Source organism: Phoenix dactylifera, chromosome 11 (assembly GCF_009389715.1).
Source record: "Phoenix dactylifera cultivar Barhee BC4 chromosome 11, palm_55x_up_171113_PBpolish2nd_filt_p, whole genome shotgun sequence".
NCBI classification, from domain to species: domain Eukaryota; kingdom Viridiplantae; phylum Streptophyta; class Magnoliopsida; order Arecales; family Arecaceae; genus Phoenix; species Phoenix dactylifera.
In genome coordinates this window covers 5011761-5024197 of record NC_052402.1, presented here as the reverse complement: position 1 = coordinate 5024197, position 12437 = coordinate 5011761, and the positions used below count along the sequence as shown (strand labels likewise).

General features: G+C 38.9%; 1 protein-coding gene and 1 long non-coding RNA gene across 3 annotated transcripts; one reads left to right on the top strand and one right to left on the bottom strand.

Annotated features, from left to right (window-relative positions):
• Nucleotides 1–379: 379 nt before the first annotated feature.
• LOC113463160 lies at nucleotides 380–986 on the bottom strand. Its single transcript, XR_003386907.2, has 2 exons — nucleotides 604–986; nucleotides 380–485 (listed from the first exon to the last, which is right to left on the bottom strand). It is a non-coding gene; the product is annotated as an uncharacterized LOC113463160 (long non-coding RNA).
• Nucleotides 987–7206: 6220 nt separating this feature from the next.
• LOC103713779 (grpE protein homolog 2, mitochondrial-like) lies at nucleotides 7207–11749 on the top strand. Of its 2 annotated transcripts, none has more exons than XM_026807207.2 (7): nucleotides 7207–7366; nucleotides 7535–7701; nucleotides 9054–9282; nucleotides 9370–9557; nucleotides 9658–9825; nucleotides 10699–10827; nucleotides 11415–11749. In XM_026807207.2, the coding sequence occupies exons 1-7, from the start codon at nucleotides 7363–7365 to the stop codon at nucleotides 11508–11510; spliced, it is 981 nt and encodes a 326-aa protein (XP_026663008.2). In that variant the 5' UTR covers nucleotides 7207–7362; the 3' UTR covers nucleotides 11511–11749. The 2 variants fall into 2 exon arrangements, with proteins under 2 accessions (XP_026663008.2, XP_008799027.2); XM_008800805.3 differs by having other exon boundaries at nucleotides 7225–7410.
• The last annotated feature ends 688 nt before the right edge of the window (nucleotides 11750–12437 follow it).

The window sequence follows — 12437 nt, the reverse complement described above, 5'->3', positions numbered from 1 at the left end:
TATATCTACAGAATAAATAAATAAAAGTATATGGATAAGACCGTCCGACGCCCAAGCGCACACATATCGTGCAAGAACCATGCGGTCGCATCAAACGTCGAGCCTTTCAGGACCCCAGTTTAGAAAAAAAAAAAGAAGAGAAAAGAACAAATTTACTGGTGAAGTGATTTGGATCCTTTTATCTTTCTAAAACTGGATTTAGTAATATTACTTGATTTAATCCTTGGGACACTGCTCTTGAATCGATGAAGATTGCAAGAAAGTATCAAGCAGATCTTCCCAACCGTAATATTAATCACCTACGAGGTATCACCGATTCCTAAAAACATGATCCTGATGTTCTGAAAATATAAAAGAGAGAGAGAGAGAGAGAAGCAGATACATACAATCAAACTTCTTTGTTTATTCGTTCACACGATAACAAGAGCGCAGAGCTTTCCATCTTTTACAGGCTTTGAGAAAGATTTAGAACCACGGGGAGAGGGCTGATCACAGATGAAGTTTCATGGCGAGCCAGAAAAGCAAGAAGAAAAGAAGCCATATAAACAAAGAAGAGGACAGAGTGGAGGGAATTTGGTAAAGAAGAGAAGGAAAGTTGCTCACCTAAGCAGTCTCCAGGGGCTTGGAAATAATTGAGCTGGTGGTGGACTTGGCACTTGAAGGCACGGAATTGGAGCGGCGCATCCGGGTTGACGAGAGCGAGCGGTGGAACCGGCAGCGGAACGAGCCCTCATGCTTCGTCGGAGAGCAGAGGCATTGACCGCCGCCGCCGCCGCCGCCCCTCGGCGAAGTCAGGGACTTGGTGTCGATTTCCTTCTTGTTTCCTTCGGTCTTTTCGGTTGAGGAGGCCACCGCGGTACCGCTGGAATCCATCTCTCCCGGAGCCGGTCGGCGCGGTAAAGGCTGTAGAATTCTCCTTTTCTCCTTGTTGCTCTCTTTTTGGGTCCTTATATGGAAAGGTGTTCTAGATTGGAAATTCCTATCCTTGTTATTTTCTAAAATAACAATTAGTGGGCATCTTTGGGATATAGTTCGATTATTTATTTATTGGGTACTTATCCTTTTTTTTGGTTGGGATCTAGAAGAATTAAATCCAAAAGATATTTAGGGAAGCACCTGTCACTCAAGGCTGGCAACTTAATTATAATCCACTCTTAAGTATCTGAAAAATGATACTATTAGTCTGTTTATTTCTCAGAAAATTCTACTAAATGTTTTTTCTTAAGTAACCAGACGTTTTTATTCATGTTATTGCTAAGTATATGCATTTGTACAGTATTGAGTTTACGTATGTGTGTTGTGGTTCAAACCTAGATCGAGGGTGACCATGCCATGCTAGAGGAGAGAGCCGCCGAGGTGTCAGGAAAGAGGGCAAGATCCGCCACCCACATGCCGGAGTACATGCACAAAGCCTCACCGGTGTTTCCGGTGAGGACCCTCTGACGATTAAGTTGGGGAGGTGTATATTTGGTTTTTCTCAAAAAAGGGTCTTCTTGGTGTTACTTGGCGGGGCTATTTATAGTCTCCGTAGAGAGGCCCAGGTGATGGAGGCATTGTTCGCCTTCATCATGAGAAGAAATGGTTCTGAGTCGGATGGCGCGCAGCTAGAGCTAGCCGGTGGCGTGCAGTGCCTCCGGTTCCTGAGAATGGTAAGAGACGTAGCAGGGTATGGCTGGAGTAGTCACGGAGCTGTCCTTTGACTGTCGTGGGCCAGCTAGTGAAGCATGGCGTAGTGGCATTGCAACGTACGGCCACGTAGAAGGGCATGGGCGCGCACATGGTTGCGGCCGTTGGCGAGGCGGAGCACGTCGAGAGGTCGCATCATGCATTCGATGAGGTCGGCTTGATGAGTGGTGTGGTTAGCCCAGCACCTCGGATTTCGAGGTGCGCCAGGCGGAGTGCCCCGGGCTCAAGGGTCGGGGCACATTACTGGAGAGAACGCCCCGGACTTGGTCGGAAAAGTCGGCGAATACAGGAGGTCGGGGAGCTTTCGGCGGAGTCCGAGGTCGGGCTGATTCTAGGCCGGACCGAGGACACGCCTGGTCGGCGTCGGTGCTTATTGGGCGCCCCTTTTGTTGTGGGCTGGACGATCCATTTTATCCCTCATCAATGTATATGCTGGATTTTCTGTACAGGACTTTTCATTGTGTAATACCCAGATAAGCACATGTGCGAGTTAATAGTCCTCTCGTATTCTACATCTTTAGTCATTAATTCTACTTGAGCACATTAATGTTGATTTGGCTTGAAATTTTTTTGCCTCCTGGATAGGGGAAAAAGGATCTATATACAATTTTGCCTGCATATGGTTTTCTAGGAGATTGCCAACTTTATGTTCGAAGGACACGCTCGATCTTTGCCAATGCAGCGTTTACTATCAAGTTTTTCTGAACCCAATTAGTTATATTTCTGTATCTTTAGAATGAGCAACTCATAATTGATGGTTTTAAGTGGTTCAATATGTGGACCTAGAAAAATTATTCAGATGTCGACACAGACAGCATCAATATGTGGTCTCGCCAAACAAGTGGGCCAGAGCATACGCATCAAAGCAGAAGATAACATTAAAAAATAAAAAGGCTGGAATTATTTTGTCCGAGGCTGACAATTGAGCAACTCAGCTTGGTTCCTGGCTCAATAAAATTTTGGCTCAAATCTCGATCAAGCCGAATGTAACAATTCAAGATTTTAATTCAAAATAGTTAGCAAGAAATTATTATTTTAATTTTTTTGATCATGTATAAGTATTTAAGATCTATCTAGTAAATAACTGATGTGGAATTAAATATACATCCGTTACGGATCTTTACACCGAGTCTGAGCATGGTGAAGTTTGGCCCGCCGCTCGTTATGTTCTCAAGTAACAATTTTTGGCCAAAGCTTTTCCCACCACAGGAATCCCAAAGGAGGACAGGAGTCGCCTAGGTTTGGGCTCCATAGCATGATCCTCTTTCGGTCACTTTGACAAAGCCTGCGGGCAAACGCGTGTGGGAGTAGAATTGCGAGACATGGATGGAGATGAGATTCTAAATTTCTAATCTCTTCCTCTTCCTAACAGCCGTGGCAATTATGAAGCCGGGCGTCGCCTTTGAGGGGTCGTCATCCGATTCCCATTGCTCCCCACGCTTCCTTTCTTCCACCTTTGCTTTCCTTCTTCTCCAACCCACCATATATAGTGACGACACGTGGATCCCTTCGGTCCAAAGGCCGCCTTGGTCCGTTTCACCAAAAACAACAAAAAGCCTTGGTCCACACAAACGCTGTTTCGGATATACATCCTCCTCCCCCTTTTTTTTTTTTTTTTTTTTTTTTTTTTTTTTTTTTTTTTTTTTTTTTTTCTTCTTCTTCTTAAGCAGGAACATGCTTAATAAAATCAAAAAACAAAATATCTCGAAGTACTTTAAACAACTCTTCCTCAGGCATCCACAGCATACCTCCTTGCATGGTTGGCCACGTAAGCAACAATCCAATCTGCGGTCTCGTTTGTCCCTCTCTTTCTCTCTCCCAGCCGACTAGCTGGCAGACTCCAGCTACAGATTATTTGAAGGTTGGAATAAGATAAAATGACCAACTAGGGAGTTAGGAAGAAAAATTATAGCATGCACTGCATCCATCAGTATGGCCTTGCACGCCATCAATGAGCATTATCAAATCTACTATATAAGGAAGTGTTTGTCTGTTCTTGCTCGTGTTGCTCCATAGTTAGGCCGGCCTAGATATGATCCGACCAATAACTATTCGTGATGGATCGAATCCGTACCAATACGTCTTAGTGCTTGGCTGGATACATGGGTGATGTGGTGCACACAAAATAGTCTATAATTTCTAATTGTTTTTTCTCTTAATTTATTACTGCATGCATAAGTTAAATTATAATCCTGGATGTTTGAATACAATGAAGGGAAAGGCTAATGGAGGCCCCGGGGGTATTTGTCAACGCGTCTCGATGCTCTCAGGTTTGGATCCTGAACTTGATGGTCCCGCTCCACGATTCACGGCCGTCCATGTATTGCAAGATGGCCTGTGATGCAACATGATCTGCATGTACATGGGATCATCCTGCGATGTACGGATGGCGATGATTACCCATAATCCGTGATTGCAAATCAAACCGTGGAGTTCGGTCCCCAAATTTGAAAGGACGCGAACTCCTGTTAAGTGTTAATTAAAGCGCCACAAAAGAGTAAGCTTTCCAACTAAAATAAATACCAATGGATTATTGCAAATTAATTACATAAAGGATTATTTTTTAGGGCCTCTCTAGTTGAGGATAATCCACTATAGAAAAATAAATCCGATGTTAGATTTTTATGATTGGTACAAAAAAATGAATGAAAAATATGGTAAAATAAATGGTAGATCCTATATCTATTTTTCTAAAAAAGAATGGAAAAAAAAAAACTAAAGGGGGGACAATATTTGTTTTTCCATATCATGAATAATCGAGTGAAGGTGAAATTGTCATTTCTTGACGGAATAACCTCACTTATAGTGCATTAATATTATATTAGTGATATTACATAATTAATATTAATTACATGAATATATATTATATTAATATATTGATATATATTTAATATATTAAATATATTAATTATTAGTAAATAATTAACAAATATTCATTAATGATCAATAAATCTAACAAAGGATTTACCAGTAATTAATATATTTATTTATATACCACAACATACTAAAATTTAGTTATAATAAGAAAATATATTTTTTATATGTGTATAATAAATTTTAAAATATTTATTAACTCATTTAAATATATTTCAGTATTCTAAATAGCCAATACTAGCAGTTTTTACGTGAAGGTCCATAAATAGTCAACAAATGAACCGAGAAAAAAATTTTATTACTTGATTTATTTATTCGAGGGTATTGATAGAAATTTAGCAGTATTCCTATATAAGATTATCTTCAACCAAACGTAGTATTTTTTTTTTCGATACCATTTTTCATTATAATTTTTCTGCAAACAAAATAGTAATTTTTTTTCCCCTGCAATAATTTTTTAGATAAGTGATTCTTAGGAATCATCAGATTATCTTGTAATCTAGCATACCCCAACCAAACGAACCCTAAAGTAATCGGCATGAATATCTCGGAAAGTGTATTTTCATTACAAATATAGACTTACCACTAACAAGCTAATAAAAAACAAGTTTGCAAAACAACCATCAACTAAACGGTTTGGGGGTGTATCTTTCACACGAAAGAAGGTTTTGCACCGTTGGATCGTGCTATGGTCACTTCCTGATCTATGTCGATGAATGAATGAAATAGTTTGGATTGGTTAGAGGTCCATGCATGATGCGATCCAAACGAAGATCAATTACGCGGAAGATACAATCTAAGCCCGTTATGGACGGGATGGATGATTCAATCAGAGGTCAGCCCAATGGGCCTCGGTGCGACCCCGACGACAGGCCGAGTTAACTCGAAAGGGACACGCGAGTCCAAGTGGTCGGGCAAAGTCAGGGGAGTCGCGGACGGGTGGAACGCAGTATGGCCCACAATGTAGACGTGGATCAAGAAAGTGGGGACCACGGTGGGAACGATGGGGCGTTGCTCGTGATGATCCTCACGTGTAACCCAGAGGACCATCACGTGTCCGATGAGAGCCACCCGGCGGATGAAAGGGGCGTCATCCTGATCCTCATCCAGTTAAAAAATTATGAATTCAACCATTGATTTCTCCTCCCCTTTTTCTAAATAACGCCATGAGAAGAGAATTATATATTTTTTTTTACTTCGATTAGATATATCTTCCCCACTAGGTCTTAGAATTCCCTTAACTTAATACAAACAAATAATTAAAGAAATATCTATTATTAAATTTATTTCTCACAATCTACTTAATGATCAATGATTTTATGATCTCTCCATGGAAATGCGAAGTCTCCGGGACAACGTATGATAAGTGAACAACAAAGGAACCATCAATAGATTTCATTTCTATAATTCTTTGTATAGTAATTTATAGAAATACAAAATTTGAATCTCATTATAATAGAGAGACTTATCATTGAATTCTACTTTCGATGTTTCGATGGTTCTATAATCTCCGATTGCTATGCGAAAGCATGAATTTCAGGCCTTATTATTATTGATAAACTATGATAAAATTTTATCAAATTTTATTTTTATAGTCACTATATCAAATTTGGAAATCTGGATCTTTTTACAATGAATGAATCATAAATAAATCAATAATTAAATTTATTTTTCAATATTTTATATAGTGACCTCAAAATGGTCTGTGATCACCATGTAGAAAGACAAAAATTAAAGTCTTGATATAATAAATGATCCTCAAATGGTTGATTTATTATTAAATTTCTTTTTTATGTTTTATATAACGCTCCTAACATGGCCTCATGGTCACTATATAAAAACACAAATTTAGATATTATTATAAACAATAAAACCATAAAGGGACCTGTTAATTTCTTCTTCTTTTTCATATGGCGACTATAGAATGATTCCATCATCACTATAATGAGAAGATTTAAGTGACGAGTCACTCTACCAGTCACTCAATATATTTAGACCTAGATTTTATATTATATAAGGAGTACATAATTATCCTGTTGGACACTGTATGAAATATGGAACATAAGATTTAATGATAGGACTCTCTATAGTTTATTACACGAAGAAGGCAAGGTTAGTACCACCATTATGATCAATTAGTTATGTTTTCCTCTCATGGCATTTCAATCTTATTGACATCTAAATTACTCGCTAAAGGACTTGCTATATGAGCGGAATTTTAGATCCTTTATCGAACCCTAAACTACTTATCTATTTTTAAACTTAAAGTAAATTTCATAGAGCTCAATGACTCCTATAGAATATTTTGAGGAAAACATTAATTTCGATGAACAGAAGTGAAGACCAGGCATAGTTTGGAGCCCTATAAGAGAATTTGGATGCCAAATCTTGGGGCTCATGAAATCAAGGTTTCTTTTTATGTTGGAACCTAATCTGACTTAAAAAATCAGGCTAGCAGTTTTTTTACCTATGAATCAGGCAAGCTAGTCGCCTACTGGTGGAGCCTCAAATAGGTTACCATGAAATGGGTTGGATCGGGTCAGATTCACTCATGGACGGCTCCGATCGATGCTATGTGTGCTTGCGCAAGTTATCAAACTGGCGCACGACATATAAAGCTAGAGCATCAATACGAGACGGTGCTCAAACGAGAAACAAACGGGTCGGATTACACCTAGGTAATTCGACGGTCCCGATTTCTTGGTTCGAAGACCTCTCTTGCGATTATCCTCCTGCGAGGAGCCGCGTCTGCCCCGAGCAAAACCCTAAACCCAGGACGCCTCGGAGAGCTTCTTCGGAGCCATGGGTGAGCCTCGGTTCCTCGTTTCCTCTCCTTCGACTCTTCGAACGGTTCGATCGATCAATTATTCGTCGAATTCACTGCATCTGGATATAGGATTTTAGGGTTTCAGAATTGATTCTTCGTTAGCTGTATCGTTTTTTTATTCGTATAACTTGTCTGGGGGGGATCCAGGGCCATACAAGTACGTACCGGAGCTATGGACGAAGAAGCAGCCGGACGTGATGCGGTTCCTGCAGCGGGTGAGGTGCTGGGAGTACCGGCAGCTCCACTCCATCGTCCGAGACGCCAGCCCGATGCGCCCCGACACGGCGCAACACCTCGGCTACAAGGCCAAGCAGGTATGGATAGATTTTTCAATGCGTCTATGCTTCCCTTGCTGGATTTTTACCTGCGCACCGCATCTATGCTGTCTGTAGATTTCGTGTCTGTTTGGATTCATGGGAGTAACTGACATGAACGTTTTTGTTGCATTAACATTTATCTGTCAGTCATATGCTTTCTAGAACTTCCAAGTAGATTGTAAGTGTTGAGATATAGAGGGCTCGTTTGGTTCGCGGGAAGCATTTTCCTTCCTAGGAATATGATTCCTGAGAAACAAATTCCTAGGAAGAGGATGCCTAGGAAAGTACTTTTGGCATGTTTGGTTGACCATGGGAAAGTGACAAATTTTCAAGGTGCTTATGTTTGGTTGGCCATCCACTTTCCTAGGAAAGTTATATATAATTCCTATTATGCCCTTAATAAAAATTAGGTTTTTAATGCCTCTTTAATGCTTCTTTAATGCTGAAGGGACTTTTTGGGAAAAAGTAAAAATGGAGTGATTCCCGCCTCATGGGAAAGTAACTTTCCCATGTTTCTCATGGGAAAGACTTTCCCATGAAATGTGGGAATCACATTCCCATGGGAATACAACTTTCCCTTCTCTCTCCTTTGAAAACTCCAACCAAACAAGAGGCATCTCATTACTTTCCCGTTGACCACACTTTCCCCCTTTCTTTTCCCGCGAACCAAACGAGCCCAGAAGGTGAAGGGGGGAATAAGGAGAAAAACCAATGTTGGACTCTAGAGCTGCCTAGTTGATGAAATCAGTTGATAAGAGGAATGCATGCTTAACCCGTTATGCATGTTCGTCCAAATGGAAAGAAACCCCAACCATAGGCCTCTATTTCCTCTCTTTAAAGCTCACGTTTTGCACCTCTCTTCAATTCCCTTGCCGCCCCCTCGCCCCCTTCAAGAATTCTCAACTGGATTTTTTTCTCTTCCTCCTTGATTTCGATTGAAGAAGAGGATGGCTTCTAGAGTTTTCAGATTGGCATTTCTAGAACACTGTTCAAGAGACTTTTAGTACTTCCATGTGACACTTCTTGCCAATTGCCACTACACTGCAGACAACTCCCCTGTCAATTGGATGGTGTGACGAAAACTTGCACATCTTATGGTATTTAAGGAATTTTATTGTGACATGTTAAGCGCTAAACGTGACTCTTGAAATGGTTGGATTATTCTTAGCCTAATGCCTTTTAGTGTGCTAGTTGAAATCTTCCTGAAGTTTGTTATAAAAATCCAAGGTAACAGTGGTTGTCCTATTGCTCTTTCTTGAGTCTTTATTTATATTTTGGCATTTCATTATGACAACTGCAACTTCTTAAAGCATCTTTTCTTTTGCAACCCCCCCTGCCTCCTATGCCAGCATGCTCCCTGCCAGTCGAGTCGATTTCTGAGACATTCAGCTCTCACAGATTCAACCTTTCAAAGATTTGGCTTTTCATCCACGGCATCTCCACAACCAACTGAGAAGGAGGGTAACCAGCCTGCAGACCAGAGTAATGCTTCACAGAATAGATCAGAAGTTGGAGCTAATACCACATCGACTGAGGCTACCGATGATTCTACTGCTCAAGAGCCAACACAAGATGCAGGTCCTATTTTTGAAAACAATGATTATGAGACCAAGTCTAATAAAAAAAAGAGGAAGTGTGTTAAACGAACTGCCTTTTCTGATTCAGATGCAGAGCCTGAACTATCCTATGATGATTTGGTAAAGCTAGTTGTTGAGAAAGAAGAGTTACTGAAGCTAAAGCATGAGGAAATTGAGAAAATGCAGGATAAGGTCCTACGCAGCTATGCTGAAATGGAGAATGTTATAGACAGAACAAAACGTGAGGCAGAAAACTCTAAAAAATTTGCAGTACAAGTATATCATTCGTTCTTTACCCTTTCTAATACAAATATTCATGGCTGTTTCTGTTAAATACGTATCTTACTATGTCCTGCATTTCAAAAATTTCATACAGAACTTTGCCAAGGGCTTACTCGTTGTTGCTGACAATCTGGGAAGGGCTTCATTGGTTGTCAAGGAAAGCTTCTTGAAGATTGATGCATCCAAAGACTCTGCTGGAGCTATCCCTCTCCTGAAAACTCTACTCGAGGGTGTTGAGATGACTGAAAAACAACTTTCAGAGGTAATATTCTACTGAATTTGTTTGCTTGTACATAAATTTCTGACAAAATCTGGTAAATGGCTATTTGGAGCAGAAGCTGCAAGTATGTTTTACCTTTTTCTTTGACAATCATCATCCATTTTTTCGCTTTTTAATGGCAAACATATCTTACTTCTCTGTTGAAATCATGAAAATATGCACTTTTATTGGTCTCTAATTGCTATAACTTTCCCCTACATATCAATCAGTATTTATCACAGCACGTCGGCTCGACAAGTAGTACCACATATCATTATGGGGGCGTACCAAGTCCCTGTACAAGTGCTACTATTGTATTGGGTTGGGTATGGTATGCTTGGTAATAGTTGGTATGGTTTGGTACTTAAAATGCTGGTCATCTACATTGCTCAAGGGATGGGACTGAATGTAATGCCGCAGGAAGTGCATGCTTCTAAGAGTTGAATTTTTCAACATCTTAGTATTTTCGATGGAAAGATACCATATCTCTGTGAATTGGAGAACTAAGAGCAGCTCATTGTTTTATTAGTGCAAAAATGAACTTATCTGAAATATATCGCATCATTGTAAATTGTTGGGTTCTCCTTTGCTGACTTATACAGAAAGTGGAAGGACGCTGTTCAAAGATGAATTTTGAGGGCTGGCTCTGTTTTAATTTACAATGTGGGTCTTTTAAGTTAGTTTCATTTGGACAGGTTAATGTTTATTTCTGATTTTTCCTTTCATGCATCTCTGTGTATGATTGTGTTTAATAAAGTTGTCTTCAAATGTGAGAAAAATCATTTGATGTTGACAAAGATATGTCAACTATTCTGTTTTTACTATGATCCGTGCATTAGATCCGCTTTGTTGCTTAGCAGTATTCTCTGCTTTCAGGTGTTTAAGAAGTTTGGGGTGGAGAAATATGATCCAATAAATGAGCAATTTGATCCAAACAGGCATCTGGCAGTGTTCCAAGTACCTGATGCTTCAAAACCACCTGGCACTGTTGCTGCTGTTTTGAAGGTATGCATTTTATACATTTACTTTAAGTTGAAGCAGCTGACTTGGCAGTATGATTTATATGCAATGCAGGTGCATGTTTTATGTTGTAAAATGAGCGAAATGCACCCAGTACAGTTATACTGTCTTTAGTTGTAGGGTTGTAAGTCAAAATGAAAAGGACTTTATATTCAATCAGTCTTCTCGTAAGTGCTGAATCATAGTTGATACATATAACCACCAAACTATATTAATTTATGATTTGACTAATTGTTGGTTTTTCTCTTGTGGTGATTCTGAAGTCTAATGGTAGAATAAAGTACTATGAGCATTAATCCATGGTTTTTAATGGTTCAAAATGTCACAATGATATTTCTTTTTCCTGATTATATATCTGCCATGACGATGCTATTGGTTACTACTAAGCAGTTCCTTCGAATTTTCAGAGTTGCATGCTTTTGAGTTCTTTAGGAATTAGCCATTTAATCTCATCTGGGTTCATTAGATAGCTTGAAATATCACACTTTAAAGCTTGTTTGTCATAGATTTGATTTGGTATGAGCTCACTGGAGTGGTTTTTGACCATCTGCATGTTTTGTTTGTGATCACAGGCTGGTTACATGATATATGATCGCGTTCTTCGCCCAGCTGAAGTTGGTGTAACTAAAGACTTGGACAATGAGACAGATCAAAGTTCCAGTGCATGAGCTGTATTCCACACAATTTTCCTGTAATGCGTTATTTGATATCTTGTATAACCTTATAAGCAAGAGCAAAGACCAAGTTATCATGGATCGAGTTGGTAGCCTGGAAATTTGATTGGTGCTTTTTGTTTGAGAGAAAAAAAGGAAAATGTTGATATTATTATGATAATTTAGACTACAAATCAAACTTAAAAGATCTGCAATTTTGTACTTATTCTTTGGAATGGAGAGCAATTAGACCATGACATGGATACAGCAAATGACATTTAGAAGTGATAAACAGTTAAAGCAGCTTAACAATGGTATCCTCAAATCTCACCTTGATTTGGGGTTCCGTGGATTCATCTTATCCACTTTTCTTTCTTCCGGTTTTTCAGCTCTTAATTGTAGTTATGGTCCTCTTTCATGAAGTGATCACAAAAATTTCAGAAGTTCTCATATTTTAGGCAGTGACTTTGGTATGGTTCTTTGTTGTTATATACAAAAATTGAAGTTATATCTTATTACAATCGATCAAGTACCGATCGACCTATTACTGAATTTCATTTTCTATGTTTCACATGATGACCATAAATTGTCTATGTGGTCAATATCTAAAAACACAAATTTCAGATCGTAATATAATAAATAAAATATAGAAGGTTATTTTGATTAAGTTTTGTTTACTACATTTCATATGATCACTCCAGAATAGTTCTATGATCACTATCGAAATTTTATAATTTGGGTTTTAATATATTTAATGAACTATAGGGAATCTACCATCAAATCTTATTTCTCACTTCTTAGATAGTGGCCGCAGAATGTTTAATTTGAAAATAATTTGAAACTTAATACAATCAATAAGGTAAATAAATATCCACTATTAAATTTATTTCTCATGATTTACATATTGATATGAAATGATTTTATGACCACCATATGGAAACT